General features: G+C 47.4%; 1 protein-coding gene across 4 annotated transcripts in view; it reads right to left on the reverse strand.

Moving 5' to 3' along the window:
• Nucleotides 1-348: 348 nt before the first annotated feature.
• Nucleotides 349-22,831, reverse strand: part of ZNF697 (zinc finger protein 697) — a 30,106-nt gene continuing 7,623 nt past the window's right edge. The window contains exons 1-3 of one of the 4 annotated variants that reach the window (XM_067727443.1): nt 10,396-12,163; nt 6,486-6,766; nt 349-5,074 (exon numbers count right to left, since the gene is read on the reverse strand). In XM_067727443.1, coding sequence (XP_067583544.1) covers nt 3,696-5,074; nt 6,486-6,729 — 1,623 coding nt within the window. In that variant the 5' untranslated portion in view covers nt 6,730-6,766; nt 10,396-12,163 and the 3' untranslated portion in view covers nt 349-3,695. Of the gene's footprint in view, nt 5,075-6,485; nt 6,767-8,001; nt 12,164-22,831 lie in introns of those variants that run through there. The other 3 variants (XM_067727440.1, XM_067727441.1, XM_067727442.1) reach the window with 3 other exon arrangements.

Below are 22,831 nucleotides of genomic sequence, written 5' to 3' on the forward strand. Positions count from 1 at the left end.
CTATTTAGACATCAGCCAGTTCCAGGATGATCTAGGATCTGCTGGAACCTTCTAAATCAGGAGTCAGCAAACTTCTTCTGTAAAGATACAGATCATAAATATCTTCGAATTGTGGATCACGTAGCCTCTGTCACCACTACCCAGCCTTGCCATTTTAGTGCAAAAGCAGCCGCGGACACTATGTCAGGAAGGCTGTCTGGGTAGAACTGTATTCCAACAGAACTCTATCCATACAGAGGGACGGGCTGGATTTGGTAGTTTGCTCACTCCTGTTCTACCAGAGCATAGCTTCCGTAGATTGAATTGAGTGACATTTAATGGGTGACAAGTAAAAAGGAGAGACTGACATGGTAAAAGACCGATCTGGATTTAATGACAAATATTCCATACTGGTTGCTGAACACCACAATGCTGTCCAGGGAACCATCATTAAATAAAACCTGAAAATAAGGCAATTCTCACATACACAAGCACACACGCACACAAAACCTGTTACTTTTAGGATCATTAAATTATTCACCATTTTAACACACAGCTGTAAAATAACATTACAGTGAAGGAGAATGTGCACAAACTTCAGAAACACAGTTCAGATTGTCTACGAACACAGGTTCTTAATTTGTACTTTTTCACATATGTACAGCCTCTGGATCTTGAAGAGGCCACGTGGCTCAAGGGGTTAACTTCTCGTCTTCTCCTTCCAGCTCAGAGCTCAATATTTAATCAAGCCATTTAACCTATTTAAAACTGCTCTAGCTTCTTCTCAGTAAAGGGCAGCCTGCACTTGACCAAACTCCCCAGGAAATAAATGATACATTTGCCTCCACCAACATTGATGAGTTGGTGGAAGGAATCTTCAGAGTAACATTTTCAAGGGTGAACCAGTTACCAGGGTTTGCTTTAGAAATACTATTTTTCTAAAACTAGATACAAGAAACAACCTCCTGAATGCACTAAACCTCACTTAATGCAGCTAGGTTCCTTGAAGAATTATAAGAAAAATGGAATCACATTTTAGCTGCACCATGAGAGTGGGGTGTTTGGTGCCTGGACTGTTTTCTTCTGCTCAGGGATGTGGTCACAGAAGGGATAGTGAAGTAGTGGCTGGCTTTCTTATCTATGGTAACAGAAAGAACAGAGTGGGTCAGTGAAATCCAAAGAATTCCACCTCCGGTAAATTATTTTACATTAGCTTCAATCTCCTCTCCCCATTGAACCCATGCTCGAAAGTTGCTGCTACGGAACACACTAGATGCAGATGAGACTGTGCAATCGTACGAAAATGTCAGCAAAAGACCAAGTGACCCAGAATGTGGATCATAAACCCATGAATAATCAAAAGTTGGATGAGATTTCATAGGCACAGACTCAAGAGAACTTAAAACAGCTGGAAGAGGTAGATGTGCATAAAAAAACACAAAGTAATACGATTACCTACAAATTGGCTATATTATTTTCATGTGAGCCTCATACACTTGGTATTCAGACTACAAGAGTCAGAATAAATAACGGACGCTTGCTTTGCTCAGATTACTCTTGACTAAAATAAAAAGGAATTAGTATCTTCCAAAACTATCTATAGTTTGAAAATCTATTTGCATTTGTGAATAACAACAAACTGATTAAGAGGGCAAGATCAACAGGCATTATACAAGCCCAGAATTCTCAGGGGTTTTTTTTTTTAAGTGTTATGATGGCAAAAACATGCTTTCCTAGAGTCCCCAAAGAGGTTCTTTGCTAGAATACAACTGATCAAGTATAAATTACCAGCGTCCATAGAAAGCTTGCTAAAACCGTAAAAACAATCTTGTGGGTTTTTCTTTTTTTTCCTTCAAGTGTGTCCAACAGTTTGTGAAGATGCTTCCATGAAAAGTATAGGTTAACAACTGCTAATAAAGGAAACAAAACTGCTTTCCACAACTCTACCTTCTAAAGGCTAACCTAAGGGAGGGATTTTTCAGCATAGGTAACTGAAGTCTATACAAGAGTCATCTAACTATAGCCCCTACTAGAAATGGAACATATCTAGGACACTCTAATTACATGACAAAGACCAGCTTTGTCAACAAGGACATCTTTGGCCCTTCTAGACTAGCCTTACGTGTTCCATCAAGCGTTAAGAATTTTCAGCGTCCTTATTATAGAAATCACGACAGGTAAGTCTTCCTAGCAGCTGAGCTGGAGAGCACCAAAGGGCAGACCACACCTATCCACACTGTCATCAGCCTCTCTTCAGAACTACCTGTCACACTCCTGTCCCCAGGCCTTCCCTAAGACAGGGGTCATAATACTGTTCTACCTCACAAAGAAGTGTGAAACAACTAACAAGCATTAAAAAGCACTTTTGAAATACAAAAGTGCTATTTTGGCATTTATATAACAACCGGAAGACATTCATTGCTTGTGCTATGTGGCAAATTTGCATTTACCCCTCTCCCTGCTTGTGCCCTCCTTGTGTAAAGTCTTGAGCTTTCTACTGTGCCGCCCTGTGCAGGAAAGAGAAATTTCTACTCAGACCAGAGCCCATATCAATATGGGTGGGGGTGTGGGTTCGAATATCTCCCCCATTACTGCAGAGGGGGAGGGGTACACAGATACAAAATGAAGGCAAATGAGACGTAGGAGCCTGGCGCCCCAACATGGGAACATTTGCTTTCCTGGGTTTCTCACATAAGGCCAGCAAAACTCTGAGCAAACTGACTTTTGTAGCAGGTCGCTGGGGCAACTGTTGATGGCCTGAGTTTCACTTGAAACAAGCATCAAGCTGACCTGAGAAAGGAAAAGTCACACATAGCTGCGACTGTTCCATTTCCCAGCACTTAAAAAGATCACAGATGAGACCTGAAAGAAATACTGGGCCTGGAACACACCTGACACCGGGGGCAGGGGTCTGGTCATCCATACGGACTACCTTGACCCAGCATGAAGCTAGACTATTTTAAAGGAAGTAGCAAAGAACCAGGAGCAGGACCACGATTTCCCAGATCTGAAAACCAGCTGTGAATGAATTTCTAAACCTCAGAGATTCCACCCTGGAGACGAGGGTGCGTAGCTTTTCTGCCCAGTTTCCCCTGGACACCTCAAAATAGCAGCTAGCTGTGGCTCAGAGGAAGGAAGGGAAGAGGACACAAATATCCACTCCCGTAGGACGGACAAAGCTCCTCTACTTTTCGCGGGACTATAGCTGATGTGTGGGGACAGGGCCAACAGTGGCTTAATACCTGCTGAAACCAGGACAGAATTACTCATACCTGCCTTTCACTTTACCCCGTAACCCTCACTCCAACCACACGCTCTCCCAGCTCTCCCCGCTTCCCACGGCCCATCACTGCCCAAGCTACTCTATTGCCTGTCATCCTGTACCCTCCCCCACCCCCAACTCCCCTTCCTCAAGGTCCTCAAAGTGCCTGCTCCTCCACGCTCTTCATCCTCCACAGCGTGTATGTGGTGACGTCGCCACGCTCAAGCACACCTCCCAAACATTTCTTCCTTAGGGAGGAGGCAGGCAAAATACAGCACCCCCGAAGGAATAAGTCTTACTCAACCCTCCCCTTCAGGACCCCCAACACCTCAAGGCTCCCCAGTCATTCTCCGATTGCCCCTCCCCCCTTCCCCATTTCTTTCTACAGGGTCTGTCCCCAGGACATCTAGCCCCCCGCCCCGCCCCCCAGTGCGCAGCCTCCGTCGGCGTAGCCCTAGCACAGGTGCAGCTTCTGGTGCTGCGCGAGGTGCGTCTTGTAGCGGAAGCCCTTGCCACAGCCGGCGCACTTGTGCGGCTTGTTGCCCGTGTGGATGCGGCGGTGGCGGATCAGGTGCGAGCTCTGGATGAAGCTCTTGCCGCACTCGATGCACGTGTACGGCTTCTCGCCCGTGTGCGTGCGCTGGTGCTGCGTGAGCGTGGAGAAGTCGCTGAAACGCTTCTCGCACTGGCCGCAACGGAAGGGCTTCTCGCCCGTGTGCACGCGCAGGTGGTTCACCAGGTGCGAGTTGCGCCCGAAGCCCTTGCCGCATTCGCGACACACATACGGCCGCTCACCCGAGTGCGTGCGCTTGTGCGTGAAGAGGTGAGAGCTGACGCTGAAGGTTTCCCCGCACTCGGAGCACATGTAGGGCTTCTCGCCCGTATGCACGCGCTGGTGCTTCACCAGGTCCGAGCGCCAGCTGAAGCGCTTGCCGCACTCGCCGCAGCCGTGCGGCTTCTCGCCCGTGTGGATGCGCTGGTGGTTGGCCAGGTGCGAACGGCGCACGAAGCCCTTGCCGCACTCCCCGCAGGCGAAGGGCCGCAGCGCCGCCGGCCCCGCGCCGCTGGCCGCCGCGTGCGCCCGCCGGTGGCTCAGCAGGTGCGAGCTGAGGCTGAAGGCCTCGCCGCACTCGGGGCACGGGTAGGGCTTCTCGCCCGTGTGCAGGCGCCGGTGCTTGAGCAGGTCGGCGCGCCAGCTGAAGCTCTTGCCGCAGTCGGCGCACAGGTTGGGCCGCTCGCCAGTGTGCAGCCGCAGGTGGTTGGTCAGGTAGGTGTTGCGGCTGAAGCCCTTGCCGCACTCTCCGCAGCGGAAGGGCTTCTCGCGCGGGGGCCGGGCCAGCGCGGGCCCCGCCCCGAAGGCCCCCGCCACGCCCACGCCCATCATCCCCACCACCCCGCCGCACTCGCCAGCGAAGCCGAAGGGCTCCAGGCTGGCGGCCGCGGCGGCCTCCGCCAGGCGGTGAATGCGCTGGTGCTGCAGGAAGGCGGCGCCCGGGCTGAAGCTCTCCCCGCAGTCGGGGCAGATGGTGGGCGCGTCCATGATGCTGGCCATCAGGCTGTCGAGCTCCCCGAGGTCCATGGCCATGGGGTGGTGGAGCCGGCGGAATCGGCGGTGGGCGGGCTTGTCACCCCGGTGTCGACTCCCCAGGGAGAGGTGCCGCCTCCAGGGAAGCACGGCAGGAGGCGGCTGCTCCTCTTCCCCCTCTTCTTGGGGGCTCCGGGAAATGCCGACGGACTCAGACAGCCCTGCGAACATCGCCATCTCAGCTACTCCAGCTTGGTCATCGTCTTCCTCACGGAGAGCAACCCCTTCTTCCTCGCTCAGCAGCCCCTCTGCAACAGAAAAGGCAGCAGTGGGGGTGACTATACTGGGCGCTCAACAGGTAAACCCAGAGGAAGCCCGTCTCAATAAGAGGGTGGGCCACGGGGTAATCCCCTTCCCCGGGGACTCTCAAACTCTCTCTCTAAGGTCCCTGTCTCCTCCACCCCCACTTCCAGCCTCCTTCCCACCTGGTGACTCCTGGGGAAGGCCTAAAGGAGAGCGAGCTCACCTGCCCCCTTGGCTTTCCAGTTCTTCAGGCAGCTGTCTCCGGGCCCAGGCCCCACCCACTGGACCTGAGGCTCTGTTCCCCAGGGCCACCTGAAGGCCTGACAGCTTGAGAAGGTCAAGTCTGGGCCAAGTGGGACTCTCTGGGATCTCGGAAGACATCTGCCCACTCCAAGAGCCACCAATGCCTTTCAAGGCCCTAGCCTCAAAAGACAAGGCCACCCCAGCCAACCACAAGAAAAGACCACCCGGCCTAACTAGGCTCCGAACTGAGTTTTTGAATATGATGGGTCAGTCTGCAACTGCTTAAGGCGGAACAACAAACCCAACACACCCCAACCTAAGGGCTTTACTAGGTAAGGAGGGTGGGGGGTTGGGAAAAAGGGGAGGTGAGTGCAGGGCCTAGAGCTGGTGAGTCCAACTTAGAGGCTGATCCAGAACACACATCTGTCTGCCTCTGGCTGCTTATCCCCAAGCAGAGGACACCCAAGAAAGTTACTGGGATGTGAAAGATCACGTGCTCTGTGCACTGTAAGGGAGGGCAGTAGCGGGGGTCTGGGAGGTGTCCTGGGGAAGGAATGTAACCTCACGGCCCTGATCATAAGGTATTTCAGCTCATTTCTGTCCCCAAGGCATGCACAGAGCAGGATAAAGCAACAAAAGCCCAAAGATGGAACCAAGGAAGCGGATGGAGGCCCAGCGTTTACTCTTTCCAGATCACAAATAGCAAGGGATTCAGGAGAGGCCTTGGGCACTTTGGGTATTAGCCACATGAACCTGGGCAGGTCCCTTACCACTGTGTTTATTTATTTGCAAGCGGGGATGATGACTGTAACTGTAGACGTCTAGATCTGTGCTAAGCAACTCATCTAACTCTCCAACAACGCCAGGACGTAGGTCCCAATGCTACCTGTGTTCCCTCTTGTGCTGTTACAAGTGTTACTTTATGGCAGTATTTTGTATGCTGTAAAGTGCACGCCTGTGAGTTACCCTCTTCACCCATGTTTACCAGTACAGCCCACCTCAGACCAGATTGATGAACAGGACGTTCCTCAGGCGTAAGATGGTACAGAATCTGCTTAATGGTGTCCTCTAGAGAGCTGCCTCCTAAGAATGCTGCCCCTGGTTATCACTCTGGAGGAGCTAGAATAAATGTGAATGCGGCAACTTCCACCGAAACTGCCGTTTTCTCCTCACCTGTGCAGATGTTAGACACTAGTTCCCTCTCCTCTGAGTCCCCTCTTAGAGCTTCATCCTGTGGGTTGGAGCCCATCTCCTGCTCCAGGTGGCATTCTCTCTTGTCTGCATCATGTGGGTTAGAGCCCATTCCTCTGTCTTCTGGGTCCCCTTCCCTGTCTTCAGAGTTCTCAAAATCAGAGTCCATCCCCTTGTCTTCTGAGTCCTGGGCTTCACACATGCCCCGTTTATCTTCTCGTTCCATCCAGGAAGACCAGGACAAGGGAGGTGACCACGGATCCCTGCTCCAGACAAAACACACAGATCAAGTCACGTGAGTCTGGCCTCATCCCCCTACCAGGTCTGGCTTTGATTTCCATGAAAATCAATGGCACAGTCCAATAAAATGTACAGAGTTCCAAGCCCCAGATGGCAGATCTCTGCTCCATCTCACGCTTTAAGGTAAATAGAGCAAAAAGGAGGCTGGTCTGGCTGGGTAGCAGAGGAACAGTGGCAACTCATGAGGCCACATGTCAACTCTCACTGGACTACAATTCCATCTGCTTCCATATATGAAGTGGATTATTCTATTAACACGGCTCTATAGCTTTAACAGCGGGGTAACAGTGGTATTCCCATTTTACAGATGAGAAAACTTAAAGCTCAAAAAGAAGACCCCACTAGCCTAAGGCTAACTTGTAAGCAGTAAAGTGGGAATTAAACCAATTGTGCTGCTTCAAAGTTCCATGAGTTCCTTACTCCAGTTAACGCTTGCCCTCCTCTACATAGATACGATTTTTATTTGTATACGATATTTTATTTACTGAGGTCAATTATACCTCAGTAAAGCTGGGGGGGAGGGGCAGCTTGCCCTCCTCAAACCCACAGCAATTTTGTGAGGATTTTAGCTAATTATGAGGGGGCCTCCAAGGAACCAGAGGAAACGTACATTGGAGACACAAGACTAACAAAAGCATTGGTATATTAACTTCTTATCTAAGACTGTGTCACCAACAGCAGCAGCATCCTGGCTCCAGTGAGGATCTGCTGCTCTCCTGTGAGCAGTGAGCCAAGTGGTTCAAGCTTTAGTAGGTCTGTAGGGGGTGGTGGAAGGGATGCAGGGACCCTCTGTATCAGAAGCCATCTCTATAGCCTGATGAAATATTTTGCCTTATTATATACTTTAATTGTAGAGAGCCCTTAACAGGAACGTCCCCTGGCACAACTGGTTCACCCCTCTACAGAACAGGCCAACGTGTGAGTTGTAGGGAGACGATGACATCAGATTCCTAAACCCTTTTGTAGGTTTACGTTTCAAAAGTATAGGGCGCCCTGCCAAGACTGCGCAGCTGAGCCAAAAATAATTGACGTCTGCCGTCTATCACTCTTACGGCTCAGCTCAAGGCAGCAAAACACTTTACAGGTCAAGGATCTTGGACCGACGCTGAAGTGTCCAGCTCTCTCTCTGCCTTGGCAGTCCCCAAACAGGACTAGCAAGGACTAGCAAGCATATGGCTGACCATGCGGCTTTTCCTACCTGCCTCTGTTGACAGGGCTTTCCAGAGGCAGCCCTGGCTCTGTGACGCTTCGGCGTGGAAAGCAGGAGTTACGGGCAGCAGCCTTTCCGGTGGAGTCAGCCTTACTCTGCAGCCCAGGGCAAGTCAGTTAACCTCTCATCGTTTCAGTGTCCTCCTCAGGGCAAGGAGGATAATGCTACGTAACCTTTCACACACGGAGGGTGTCAGAAGGAAACATTCAAAAGCACTTTGGAAAATACTGTGGCAGGGACTCGATACTCTGAGTAGTCCAAATGTGGAATTCACACAGTATTCCCCTTTCTAAGTCCTGATGCCATTCCAGCACACCTCAAAGACACACCAGCCCCTCCGTAATTCTGGCAGACTCACGGCCCTAAATAGCACATTATATCCTTTCTCAGAGCTGATGATATGCTCCCTAGATTAGAGGGAAACATCAAGCCTGCCTCTTAAACATCACAGGAAAATGGCTGGACTGAGGATGGGCAGTCAGCAGTGTCCTAAAGGAACACAGCTGGTCCCTTTAGAATGTATAACTTTAAAATGCCAGGTCCCAAACACTCAGGATTAGGCTGTAGGAGAAAATCCCTTTAAAGCCATAAACCTTTTAAGAGGTCTATCCCGCAAGGGACTATTGACCCCAAGTCACTTCGACCCATCACCCTCTTGCCTCCTGGAGCTCAGACTCTACAGACAAGTACAGCCCTTGAGTCTGCATAGATATAACACACCCCGAAGATGGGCGGTAGGAGGTTTTCAAACATGTGACCTGTTGGTTTGCTAGTGGCTGAAAGCAGTGGAGAGGTGGGAGGGGGACTTAAAGGGGACCTAATCAATGGTTTCTGCCAATCTGAGACCAGCAAGAAGAGCTTTATCAATAAGGGAAATCAAATAAGTGTGTCACCAGAAATTCGTAAAACTAAAATGGCAGGGTATGGTACCCAGAATGGTGCAGAAGTAACTGCAGCCCTCCACCATAAAGGGTAGGATTTAACGGTCTACCCTGGGAAGCAGGAGAGCTTAAGGTTTTACCCCAAACCCTTTTAAGAAGGACAGAGCGCCTTCTGAGAGATCACCTCAGACACAGCAAAAATGGAACAAGCGGACTTTCTGATTTCTTGGGAACCAAGAGATAGTTCATACCAGAGATATTAAATAAATAAACTTTTTTTTTTTTTTTTTTTTAGATTTAAGTGGGGAGAGCAGGGAGAGGCAGAATCTGAGTAAGTTCCCCATTTAGAGCTGTCTTATGAAGTTCACAATGCTGCCCCACTCAGGATTAAGGAGGCTCTGAGCTCCCAAAGGGAGCATGTCCAGATCCTTATTCACACCAGGGGAGGGAGGATTAGGTATGTTCTGGAAAGAGTAGGAAGCTCCTGTTGCCTAGAGAGATACACTCATGGTACAACATCTACTCAAATCTGTTTTAAAATGCATTATGTTAGTGCAAAACTGGAAATCTGCATGCCCCACAATATGGATTCAGCTCCATTCACACAATCACATCATAGGATTCTACGCAGCTATCACGTAACGGAGAAGGCTATTTAGAGGTATAGAAAGGTAGTCACAATATATTATTAGACGAAAACTAGCTGGTTTAAAAATCATCTCATTTATTAGTATATGCACACCAGCATATAGTTACACATGTCTACACAGGTTCAGAGAGGAAAACCAGAAGATGATTTACCAAAATATGAAATATCTCTTGGTCACTTCTAGGGGCTTTGCATCATTTAATTTTAACAACAGCCCAATGAAGCAGGGTATGATTTTCAACTTCAGAGACGAGGAACTAGGCACTTAAGTTAAGCGATTAGCTCAAGGTCATACAAATCGTTAAGTGGCACAGCAGGGACAAAGCCCCTGCAGTCCAGCTCCAGTACCCACATTCTTAACCAGAAGCTGGTGTGTTGTTTGGGATAACTTTTCCTTTTTGTGAACATCAGTCTTTTCTACAATAAAGATGTATTATTATCAGCAAAATATGCCAACTTTGTTTTCAACGTGATAAAATACATTATAGGAAAACCTACAATTATTCAAAAGCAGCAAAAAGGAAGACAAGGACAGGAGTTGTGCTTCGCTCAATCTAGAAGACTTAATTTTCAGAAATGTTATCTCCACACCAGTATAATCGAACTGTCAGTCACTAGCTATCTAGGCACATTTTGTTCCATCCATTCTCAGAATAAGAACTAGCAACATGTTTTCTGAGGCAAGGCCAGGGTTGGCTAATGAGGAGGTGGCAGGACACCGTGACAGCTTTGTGGCTAAACTGACCTGGGTTCAAATCCTGTTCTTTGTCAGCTCCTTCACCTTGTGCAAGTGACTCAACCTTGCTGAACCTCAGATTCTGCATCCATAAAAACAAGCATGCTGCCACCTACCATCTAAGGTTAGTGGAAAAGCAGCTGGCACACTGTAGAGACACAATAAGTGGTAGTTATAATATGAAACTTATGGCAATGACTTGATTAAAGAACACACACACACACCCACACTTCTCAAATTGGGGGTCACCTTTTCACAGCTATATTCACCGAGAATGGTGTTTGGCAAGTACGAACAGAAAACTTCCTCTGACTTGGCCACTCAAGGCTCTATTAATGAAGAGCCCACCACGTGGAGACAAGAACCAGGGAGGGGCTGGCTGCTGAGGTGAGCTGGGGAGAGGGAAAAAGGTTCAGTTCCATGTTGGTTTGGAGATGCTGATAACCAATCCTGCACACAGGAAGTGTTCGTCTGAAGTATGCGTGGTGCAACGAATCCTGACTTAAACCATCTATAAGGGAGCTCTTCTCCCCCCCAGTAAGAAGGGGTACAAGTTTAAAGGGGGGAAAAGCCAAACAGAGATAACAGTGGGAGTAGTCAGGCAAATAAGATCCATTCTGCATCTGGTTCTAATCACTGAACTAGCAGTAATGAGGAGAGCCCTGGTTTTGGCCACCAAAGACACTGTGCTGTGTGACTTACAGTAAGTACTTGCCCCTCTGGGCTTCTGTTCAATGAGGAGGTTGGGTGTGAATGTGCCCGAGTCCTCTTCTCCTGGTCATGCCACAAGCAGGAGCATGAATCCAGGGAGGCACCACTGTCAGTTTCGTTAGACATGTTCAACTCCAGCTCGTTTAGCAGACTCCCACAGCAAGCTGTTAACTTCCCAAACACCCAAGACCGCCACCACCAAACCCTTCTCTAGGGCGCAGACCACATCAGGGTAGGATTAGCCAACTTTGCCGAGACTGCTCAAATTCTAGTTTTCAGAACCTTTAATATTTTCATGTTCCTACCCCTACCCCCTACCCCCCCCAACTCAGAAAAGAGTAATGTTTCTAACTCTATAAAGTCACTAGGCTCAAGCGCCTTCTAGACAAGCTCAACCCCCTGCGGAAGACGAATCCGATCAGTCTGAAGATATTGCTACACAGTGGAAGTAAATGTGATAACGTATGTTGGAAGGAAGGATCGGGGAGGGAGGGAATGAGGTGGGGGAAGGGGAAGTGGAGCCAGCCACGGAGCCAGAATCAGAACTTCACGTGCCTGAGCTTCTTGGCACCTTCTCCCAACAGCGCCCTCTGGACCGATAGAAACGCAAAACCCATTCCTTTCCAACAGCAAAAGCGCCACCACTTTAAGGATTCAACGTCGCTTCTTGCCAAGACGTTGATGCCCACAAGCACACACCTCTCCCCCACCTTCCTGGTAGATGAGCCACTGGCCGTCCTTCTCTGGGGTATCGTGCGCAGGACCTCCCGTGTCACGCCCCCTGCTGGCGGGAATGGGAGCGGTGGAGTGCGGCGCTCACAGCCCCCTGCTGCCAGTCGTCTCCCGTTGGGATGCCCAATGCAGCTGACCCTGCACTGGAGCGGATCCCTCTCATTTGACTCCAGTAATTCCGTCGGGTGAGCACCGAGGGTCATCCACCCTGTTTTCCACGTGAAGAGAACTGAGGCTCAGCCAGTTGAGCTTCAGGTGACACAGCTCCTAGGTACTGTCAGGTCTCTCCCCAGCGTCTCTTGGCTCCTTGCCATGGCATTCCCACTCCCCGGGAAGGGGACAGCTGGCCAGGGCGTATCCCCCGGAGAGGAGCGGGCCCACCTGCGGCCCCTGGGCAGGCGGGATGGCCAGGCTGGGGGAGCCACCGCCTGAGAGCAGACCTCTCCCCGCCCCCTCCCAGGCGGGACAGGCAGTCATGTGCCACAGCCACTGCCAGGTGGCCGGGAGCCAGGCCGGCGGGGCTGTCATGTCAGGGGAAGGAAGCGGCCAGGCGGCCGGCCAGGAGCGGCTCCCACTCGGCCTCCTCCAGGCTGCAGCTCCTTTCCGGTCCCCTCTGCTCTGGCGGTCCCTTCCCTACCTCGGCGCGGCTCAGATCCCGCCTCCCCCGAAGCCCTCAGTGCTTCCTCCCTTCACTTCCCACGCCCCCTGCGCACCACTCTCTCCCCAGGGATGGTTTCCATCGCAGAGTCCGGCAGGGGCGCCTGGCTGCGTAGAATGCTGGAAAAACAATTTAAGTCTGCGGCTCTAAAGGCTGAACTCATGACCATAACTGGGGTCTAACCGGGGATTCCGGGGGGTTCATCATTTGCCAATCTTCAGGCACCCACTGGGTAAACAGTCAACCAGCCTCTCAGGGGATACAGCCATCGAAGTCCTGCCTCCTCATGGGGTGAGCCTGTGGTCAGAAAGAATGAAAAGGGCAAAGAACTCCACCTCACCATACTGGGAGGGAATGCCTCCAGTGAACGGGGTGAATGTGTCTGCACCCCATGGGCCAGCTGACTTCCCAGTCACACACCCAGACTGTCCAACCCCAAATGCCAACCTCCCAAGTGGCAGACTGCTGCATGAGGTGCACGGTAATTTCAGACACAGCTAAAAGATGACTGCAGCTAAGTATTGACCACTCTCCAGACAGGAGAAGCTAAAATAATATGGTTTCCTCCTTGTGGTGACTGCTTTTCTACCTGGAGAGGGAAGCCCTATTGGAAAAAAGAGACAGGCTCAAAACCAAGGCAACAGAGAAATCCATTTACAGCCCCATTGGCCAGAGCTAGTCTGAGATTCTTTCCAATCTTTATGGTCAAGAATAGCACATATGTCCTTGGGGTCAGGCATTTCCTGTCTCATGGTTGGGCCAGGACCCCTCAGTTTGGCTGTAGGGCCTCAGCTGCCAAGTCTCTGCCACCACCTAACAACTCCCGCACAAAATAAGAATTATTGCAATGCAGAGACAGATTCTAAGCTGCTTCAAAGTGAGACCATCTGCCCTCAGATGAGAAGGCACAGAAGCTAAAGGCTTTCATGCAGGCATTTACTCGTCCCAGATTTTACATTTAACTAAAATAGAATGTTCTACCTGATGCACAGGGAATACTTCTGTTCAAGATTTTTTTCTCTGCTCTGCTTGGCATCGTCTACCAGCGCTACCTATGTAAAGCCTCAGCTTTTTTTTTTTTTTTTTTTTTTTAGTGGTACGCAGGCCTCTCACTGTTGTGGCCTCTCCCGTTGCAGAGCACAGGCTCCAGACGCGCAGGTTCAGCGGCCATGGCTCACGGGCCCAGCCGCTCCGCGGCATGTGGGATCTCCCCGAACCGGGGCACGAACCCGTGTCCCCTGCATCGGCAGGCGGACTCTCAACCACTGCGCCACCAGGGAAGCCCCTCAGCGTCGTTTTTTATCTAGCACCTGGGCAGTCCTCAGAAAAACTGTCTTCAGATAACTCCTCAGTAGTTGGCTCAAATGTTCAATGTCTGTATTTCGTGGAATCATATACTTGGGAATCCGTTTGCTGAAACTCCTTCCACAGACAGGAAATTGAGGCTCAGAGAGGGAAAGTGACCAGATCAGAGACTGAAAGGCAGTTTGCTAGAAAAATTATGGCCAGAATCTCAGTTTTCTGATGGCTTCTCCAGTGATCTTTCCATCTCTTTAATATAAAACATCACTTCAAAAACAGACAGCCAAATGAATTGGGGCACATACTTGTCTTTTTTTCCCCACGCTATTTGTCAGGGTTCTCCGGAGAAAGAGAACCAATAGGATGTGTATACAGAAAGAGAATTATTATGAAGAATTGGCTCATGTGTTTATGGAGGCTGGCAAGCTCAAAAATCCACAGGGTGGGCCAGCAGACTGGAGACCCAGGAGAACTGGTGCTGCAGTTCCAGTCTGCAGGCTCTTTGCTGGAGAACTCCTCCTTGCTCAGGGGAATCAGTCTTTTTGTTCTATTCAGGGCTTCACCTGACTGGATGAGACTCACCCACATTATGGCGGTCAATCTGCTTTCCTCAAAGTTTACCAATTTAAATGTTCATGGCATCCAAACACTCTGTCACAGAAACACCCAGAATAATGTTTGACCAAATATCTGTGTACCTACCGTCCCAGCCAAGTTGATGCATAAAATTAACCATCACCGTAGCTAAAAAATACATTCTGCAATAATCCCATCCTATGTCGAAATTTACTCAGGAAAACATCTTATTTTTCATAAAAAACATTACTATATACAGAGAATGGAATGGGGTCTCTGGGTGTGTGCGTTGTAAAAGACAGCAGGGAAGAATCAAAATTAATCTTAATTAAAGATCTACAGACATGTGTGTGTACAGGCATACACACCCCACAGCAGCAAGAGCAATTTAATAATCTATTTCACTGAAGGACAAAAGAGAAAACAGACTTAGAATGCAAAGGGGGTCTATGGGGGATATGGGAGTTGTTAACAAACAGCTTTGTTCTGGGAGAGTTGATGTTGGAATCCCTCGTTAAGTTTACCAGATGGGGTCAGGTGACCTCAGGAAGTCTTTTCCAACCCAGGTTATTCTGTGATCATATTTCCACTGGAATGAACAGCCCTCAAGACAATGTTCATCACAGTGAATAGAGAGAGAGGAATGTTGGGACCAAAGGGTTTGAGGCATACATTCAATCACCCCAATTTCCCACTGCAAATTCAACAGGAAAAACGGCTCTTCCAATTCTCTGCCTAAAATAACTGTTTGGCATCGTTGATAAAGAATGGCTGGCATGTTCCAGCCCAGTTCATTTCAGCAGTGGGTAAGTGACACCTCTGCATATAATCCTCCAAGGTGTCTTCCAACAAAGAGAAAGAGAGAATAAAAATGGAGGGACATCACCTGATGCTTCATTGTTCCTGCCTGATTAAATTTTAAACTCCATAGCTAGACTTTTTTCAGCGTAAAGTGAAACATTTACATACACTCAAGTACACATTTTTTAAAATTATATACTTGTTACTCTTATTTCCTTAAAAATAACAGTATCAGCAAAACCAAGATCATAGGAAAATGTGTGACACAATCCAGTTTCTTCAGAAATGATAACAAAAATTGGACTTCCGTGGTGGCACTGTGGTTAAGAATCTGCCTGCCAATGCAGGGGACACGGGTTCAAGCCCTGGTCCGGGAAGATTCCACATGCCAAGGAGCAACTAAGCCCATGCGCCACAACTACTGAGCCTGCGCTCTAGAGCCCGTGAGCCACAACTACTGAGCCCGTGTGCCACAACTACTGAAGCCCCCATGCCTAGAGCCCGTGCTCCACAACAAGAGAAGCCACCACAGTGAGAAGCCCGCGCACTGCAACAAAGAGTAGCCCCTGCTCACTGCAACTAGAGAAAGTCCGTGTGCAGCAATGAAGATCCAATGCAGCCAAAAATTAATTAATTAATTATTTTTAAATGATAAAAATGGCAAGAAACAAAAGGAGAGAAACGTACAAATCAAAACACTTGAGATGTATCAACCAACCTCAGCGATAGACCTTATTTGAATCCCAATTGAAATAAACTACAACAACAAATTATAAGACAATTGTGGACTTGTGAATGAGGATTAGATATTTGATACTGAGGAATTACTCTCGTGTTTTTAAGAAATACACAGGAAAATATTTACAGGTGAAATGCTATGTCTGGAATTTGCTCCATTTGAAATGATATGTCTGGAATTCCAGGACAGAGGGGAGTAGCAGGGATGCAGATGAAACAAGATGGCCATACATTGATCACTGTTGAAGCTGGGTGGTGGTATACGTGATCTTACTTTTCTATTTGCTACGAAGCTTACTAATAAAGTTTAAAAATAGAAAACATAACAAATCTTTTTTTTTCTGAAATTTAAGGTTGATTATATTCATTTACATTCTGAGCAGACCATAATAAAATGTCAGTGACTTCCACAAAAGGATTAATCTGCTTTTTACAAAGTATGCCAAGTCAGGAGTGATTACGATGCCTAATATTGAACAGAGCTCTCGGGTATTGAGAGGAGAGGCAGTGGGGAAAAGAGATGAAAGAAATTTAAGTTTCATGCTTTTGAGTCTCTTTTTTTCTTTTTATGAGATAGAGCAACAGCTGTAATATACAAAATAGAATCAGAAAACTGTTTCCGCTTTCATCTACTTGCATATTTCCCAAGAACTCAAAGAAGGATGCTGCCACAGCCAGTGCTTGTTTATTTCCACCATTAGTTCAGCAACAGGGAGAGGAGGGAATTCCCTGGCAGTCTAGTGCTTCTGACTCCCTGATCTCACTGCCAAGGGCCTGGGTTCAATTCCTGGTTGGGGAACTAAAATCCCACAAGTCATGTGGCGTAGTCAAAAAAAAAAAAAAGAGGGAGAGGAAATAAACCTGGCTGGGGGCACTGGTCATGACATCTCTGCAAGCGGAATGCTTTATCCCCAGGAAAGTCAAGCTGACAAAATGATGCAAGGGTCCAACAGATTAAGTACACTGATAATTCATCATCTCCAGGATGATCTTCTAAGGGGATAAAAAAGTGTCTGTAGATGAAAAGGAAGCTAATACACTGGTGATTTATGAAAAAGTGATCTCCATGAGATGAAGCCTGGCAGGAACAGAATTACTTTATGAGCCGAAACTGAGAACTTTTAAATTAGTGTCCTTCTCAGTGAAACACTAAGGATGCTATCCAAATGTACTCATAGCACATGACAAAGAGAACAGCTAGAAGATATCATGCTCCCACTTTATATTGGAAACCAAAAGCTTGTAGATAGTTTCCGTTTTAGCCAAGGAGACATGGTAAGTCTATGGTACACAGAAGCAGTGACAGGACACAGCTCTCATCCAGGCAGCGAGGCGTCTGTCTCAAGGAGGAGGTTGGAGTGGCCAGGACCCACTCACACCTTGAACACCATAGTTCCTAAGTCAGTCGTCAGGCCCAGACTGTTTGGGTTCCTTACATCCTTTTACCTCTAGTTCCTGGCATTTCCCGGAGAGAGCAGCAGTCCTATAGAAGCGTGTAAACAGAAAAATGGTATTTTCCTTAGGCCTGGGTTCTTTGTCTGAGGGCCTTCAGAGTCCAAGAACTCTCCGATAACTTATGTGAATGTGTCCCCAGAACCTCTCTTCTGATAAGAAGGCCCACAGCTTTCCCCCGGACTCTGAAAGGATTCATGGCACAAAAACAAAACAAAAGCCCTGCTATAAACCAGTACTACAGAGGATTCATGATACATTCCTATCATTTCCGAAATTATCCAGAGCAGTTTTGGGGAAGGGGGATAAGAGCAATTTCACCACTGTATACCACAAGATCTTTTGGTGGGCCGGTGAAGAGGAGATAGTGACAGTAAACCTCAAATCAGGCAGTAGCATAGACAAAAACACCAGTAAGTTTCAAAGGGTACAGAGCAGAACGAGGCACCTGGCAAACGCAACCTGCCTGATCCTGTTTGCTGATTTAGTCTAGTGCCCTGTTACAGGTGAGTCAGGCAACAGAGACCCAGAGAGGTTAAGTGAATGACCTGTGAATGCACCAGTGGAGGACAGACAGGAGACACTGGCATCTCAATTTCTGTTCCAGTCCCCTTTCTGCACAGCCCAACATAGTCTATGGGGCTTGGCCGAAAGATTCGGGCTGGAGACTTGGGCCCCCGGCCATCAGTCGTTTGTCGGCTTTTCGCTTCCTTGTGTTATGTGGCAGGTGCACTGAGAGGATGTTAAATTGCTCTTCAAGCCTCTGACACGCTGCCTCTCTAGGAGATGGCTAATTTATACAAGTTTGACCCCGGTTTTATAGTTCCCATCATTGCTTACTTGGGCAATGAGTCAAAGCACATTAGTCAAGCCATAACCTACCCAGGACACGAAACACTTTGTTAATCCTTCTCTTCTGAAAAGAAAATGAATTAAAATCTTTTTAAAATTAAAAAGGTACCAACTCATTCGTAACAAATCTTCAGAGTGTTAGCAAAGTCATCCTGCCTGCAAATACAGAATAACATGGAAATACCCAGATGAAGAAGGGGATTCTGGGAGTAAAACAAACTCCCCAGTACAAGGAGTCCGGGTCACACTTAAGGACGATTAAGGAAGGGTACCACCCAACCCATACTCACCCAACATGGCCCATGACTACAAATACAGTTTCTCAGATTCACCCTCTTTTCTATCATATCTTTTTGCTTGTTTGAATAGCTTTGCATTCTCTGTGTGGGAGGTGGTGCAGAAGTGGGCCAGGGGACAGGAGCAAGCCAACCACAAGCTAAATGAAGAGATTCCCTCCACAGATAATGGGAGAATCTCACAATTTTTTTGTTGAAAATTTCTTTAAAGGAGCCCTCATTTTACAGATAAGGAAAATGAGGACCAGAGAAGATAAGTGCCTTGTTTGAACTCACAAAGGTAGTGAATTGGTGGCAGAATTGGGACTACCATTCAGGTTACCTGATTCCTTTTAAGTACAATCTCCCCTGCACCAGACTCTCCCAACGAGCTCTGTCCTATTCATGGGTTTAGTGCTCTGGCTTTGCTGATAGCATTTCATTGATGCTAACTTCTTTCTTCCTATTTTTCCTGTTCTCTTCTGGACTCTTGCTTTTTCCCTTTATTTTGATTTTAAATATTTTTCCACTGAAAAACATAAAAGATATTCTTCAAACTTACCTTCAGGGGATCCTCAGAAATGACCTCTGAATTAACAGGTTTTGAGTTATCTACCGTCTTTCTTAGACAAAACAGACATCTCATTGGTCAGAAAAAAGCAGTCATTTTGAATTAGCATTGACTTAATGGAGTGTTATGGTAAACATTTAATAATTCCATATCCTTGGTACAGCATTTGAAAAAGAAGTCATCATAAAAAGAGAAAAAGAAGTCATCATAAAAGAGACAGTTGGCGAGAAAAGAAAGCCTATGGCATATCAACCTGAACAATTAGTACTGACTGTTATTTTTCTTTTTAAATATTTATTTATTTTTGGCTGCGTTGGGGTCTTCGTTGTTGTGCATGGGCTTTCTCTAGTTGTGGCGAGCAGGGGCTACTCTTCGTTGCGGTGCACGGGCTTCTCATTGCGGTGGCTTCCCTTGTTGCGGAGCACGGGCTCTAGGCACGTGGGCTTCAGTAGTTGTGGCATGTGGGCTCAGTAGTTGTGGCTCGTGGGCTCTAGAGAGCAGGCTCAGTCGTTGTGGTGCATGGACTTAGTTGCTCCGCGGTATGTGGGATCTTCCCGGACCAGGGCTCGAACCTGTGTCCCCTGCAATGGCAGGCAGATTCCTAACCACTGCGCCACCAGGGAAGTCCAGTACTATCATTTTTAAAAGAATATTTAAAGATGTTTTTAAAAATTCAAACTATGAAACTCTCTCATTGAAAGGAGAGACTTATTCTTCTGCAGAGACTTTTTAAATGCCTAAAGCCAATTATCAAGCAATATTACATCTCCTTCTGCAGTGCCATTTTTTGGGCAACACGTCTTACGGGCTATTGGGAAAAGGAGGGCTGGTGTCAATGAGCCCTGATAAATTCTAACCTCATCACCACAGACATCAGTTTCCTGGTGAACCATGGGCTTCCCAGGTGTGAGACATCTCAGTAGATCATAGTCATTGCTAACGTTTAGTCTGGCTCACATCAATATCAGCTATAACTTTCCATCTTCCAGTCCAGTGGTCGGTCTCTTCTTTGATCTCACCATCAACACTGTAAAGTGCTGGGCATATATAATCGAGACTCGACAAATGACTACAGAAATCCTGTTCAGATGCTGTCCTTGAAATTCTCTCCTTCCTTAGCATCCAAGATATTGCACTGTCCTAGACCCTCTCTACTTACCTTGCCACCCTGCCCCTCTTCTTATCTACTAAAACAGGTCAACCTTGCAGCTTTTTGTTTACATTTTCTTCTCCCTCTCCCCTTAATTGTTTGGCCCCTTCCCCCAGTTTTCAATAAATACCTGCTCTGTCTACAGACCCCACGAAAGTGAAACTCCCCACCCCCCACCGAACCCCTGACCTGTACTCCAGGTCCACATCTCTAACGATGCGCCAGGCAACGCCACTGAGGAGCTTTAATGTCCCTTCTATCCTGAAGTGCTGCCCTGTATGTCCCGTGGGACACAGGACAGGAGGCAGCCCAAAGTGGGGGAAAGCACATGGTAAGGCATCAACAGACCCGGTTTTGAACAGAAGTTTGTCACTGATACACTGTATGCTCCTAGTACAGTTATTCACCAATTTGAGACTTAGTTCCCTCATCTATACAATGGGAAAAACAAGTTACCTTGAAAGGTGGTTGAAAACACTAAGCGAATTTCCATTTGTAAAGCATCTGACCCTAGTCATATTGAAAAGCATTAGTTTTCCTCCCAAATCTTCATTACAAATCAACTCCTCCTGACGGTGCCCATTTCTGTTAACGCCTCTCCGTTCTTAATCATCAGGTTGAAAACCCTGGAGTCAACTCTGACCGCTCCCCTCTCCCCAAGTCCTTCCTTTTATTTCTCTCCTCTATTTCCCATCATCACTGCAGTAAACACTCTCACCAGTTACAGGGACCTACATATCATTGCTGGATCCATCTGAAAACACAGTTGCCATTCCATTTCCCCTCCTGCTCAGAAACCTCTAACTGACTCTGCCAGTGTGTCCGAAACCTCTGACTCTGCCAGTGAGTCCGCAGGAGCACACACTCTAAGCCCTCAACAGTGTAGCCCAAAGCTCTCTAACCTCTCCCTGACTTCTGCCAGCTAACCTCAGACAAAAAGGGATGCTGTAAGCCTTCCAGAAGGCGCCCTGTGCTTCTCTTCTCTTGCCATGCTGTTCGTTCTCAAAAAACGGTTTGATGCAGTCTCTCCTTTCCTGGAGTGAAGCAATACTCGTAGTGGTTAAAAGCTCAGATTCTGGAGCCGGACCGCGCGTGTGAATCCAGTCTCTAGCTCTGTATGTTACTCAACCTCTTTGAGTCTGGGCTTTTTCATCTATAGAACAGGGAAAACAACTGTATCTTATTGGATTAGTGTTAAGTGCTCAGAAAGCATTATTATTATTTCACTTGGCACGACTCCTTAAGGTACTTTTCCTTATCTCATTCTGCCTAATGTTAGTTTTTAAAATATAATCACAGTTATAATAATTTGTACCTTATTGTTTACTCTCTCTCCCTCCCTACCACCTCCCAATTATAAGTCCTGGTGGGAACATACTGATTTATGCACGTTCATGACTCCCCAGAAAATGAGCCCTCAAATACTTTATTTTTTTAAATTTATTTTATTGATGTATAGTTGTGTTCGTCTCTGCTGTACAGAACAGTGACTCAGTTATACATATATATACATTCTTTTTCATGGTCTTTTCCATTATGGTTTATTACAAGATATTGAATACAGCCCCTGTGCTATACAGTAGGACCTTGCTGTTTATCCCTCTTATATATACTAGTTTATATCTGCTGATCCCAAACTAATAGTCAAAGTCCTTTAAATGGATAAAGTCAGGGATAATTATTTCTCTCCTTCAGCCTCAAAATGAAGAACTAACAAGACCTGGCAATCTAGTGATCTGGCTAAGATCACACCCGGTAAGGCAGGGCCCTGGAAACAACCTAGCTCTCCTAACTGGATCCAATAACCTGTCAGCACCAGAAGCCAAGCACGCCTAATTATCCTGCTAAATAGGTAGATGTGAGAGAAAGTGGTGATTACCTTCAACAGTTAGAACGTTCTCGAAAAAGAATCCTGCGCCCCACGGCCAAATGCCAGCACCCCTTGCTGGCATCAAGTAGTCCTGTGTGTGCCCTGCCTCCTCTCCAAGCCTTTACCACTCAACTCAGCAAAGAACAGAGGTGGCCCAGAGCCATGTTTGCATTCATGGTGGGAAATGTTCCTGGGCTCTCCTGGTTGGACAGGACAACCACTTCTCTCCCACCCCTGGAGGAAAGACAGGACTAGACCAGCAGAAATCGAATGTGGATGAAAAAAGACCAACATCCAACCTTTACAGAGCAGTTAGGAGACTAAATAAGAAGTTGCTTGCGAGGAGAGGGCAGCAGGGAGCACAATCGAATACAGAAGACATTTGTGTTTATCATTACAGTGTCTGCTCAGACCAAAGTTTATTCTCTAGCAGTTTTCAAGGGCTTTGTGTTCTGTTTTGTTTTCTTGCTCTGACAGGAAGGGCATGTATGTCTTGATTTCTCTTCTCATTTATAATCGTCAGCCCTTTTCCTAAGGGTCCATAATTAAGCTATGAGACAAACGGAGGCTCTTAAAGAAGTTTTTTAAAAGGGTACTTGCCACACAGGAAGTAGCTGCCCAGAATTATTTACCAAGCCACTAATTCAATCAACAAACACAAGTACCTATGAGGGAGCCGGGAAACAGAAATAAAGAGTTCCTATAGTAACTGCCCCCAAGCTAGTTCAGGCTGTGGCCACAGTCTGGTTAAATTTAACTGACATTTACCTTAGTTTTTAAAAAGTAGGGGAGCATTTCTTCAAGTTTATTTCACACTTTGGTTCCTCATTTCTGGGGTAAACTGGTTTTATATTAAAATAGATC

This window comes from Pseudorca crassidens, chromosome 2 (genome assembly GCF_039906515.1).
Source record: "Pseudorca crassidens isolate mPseCra1 chromosome 2, mPseCra1.hap1, whole genome shotgun sequence".
In the NCBI taxonomy this organism is placed as follows: domain Eukaryota; kingdom Metazoa; phylum Chordata; class Mammalia; order Artiodactyla; family Delphinidae; genus Pseudorca; species Pseudorca crassidens.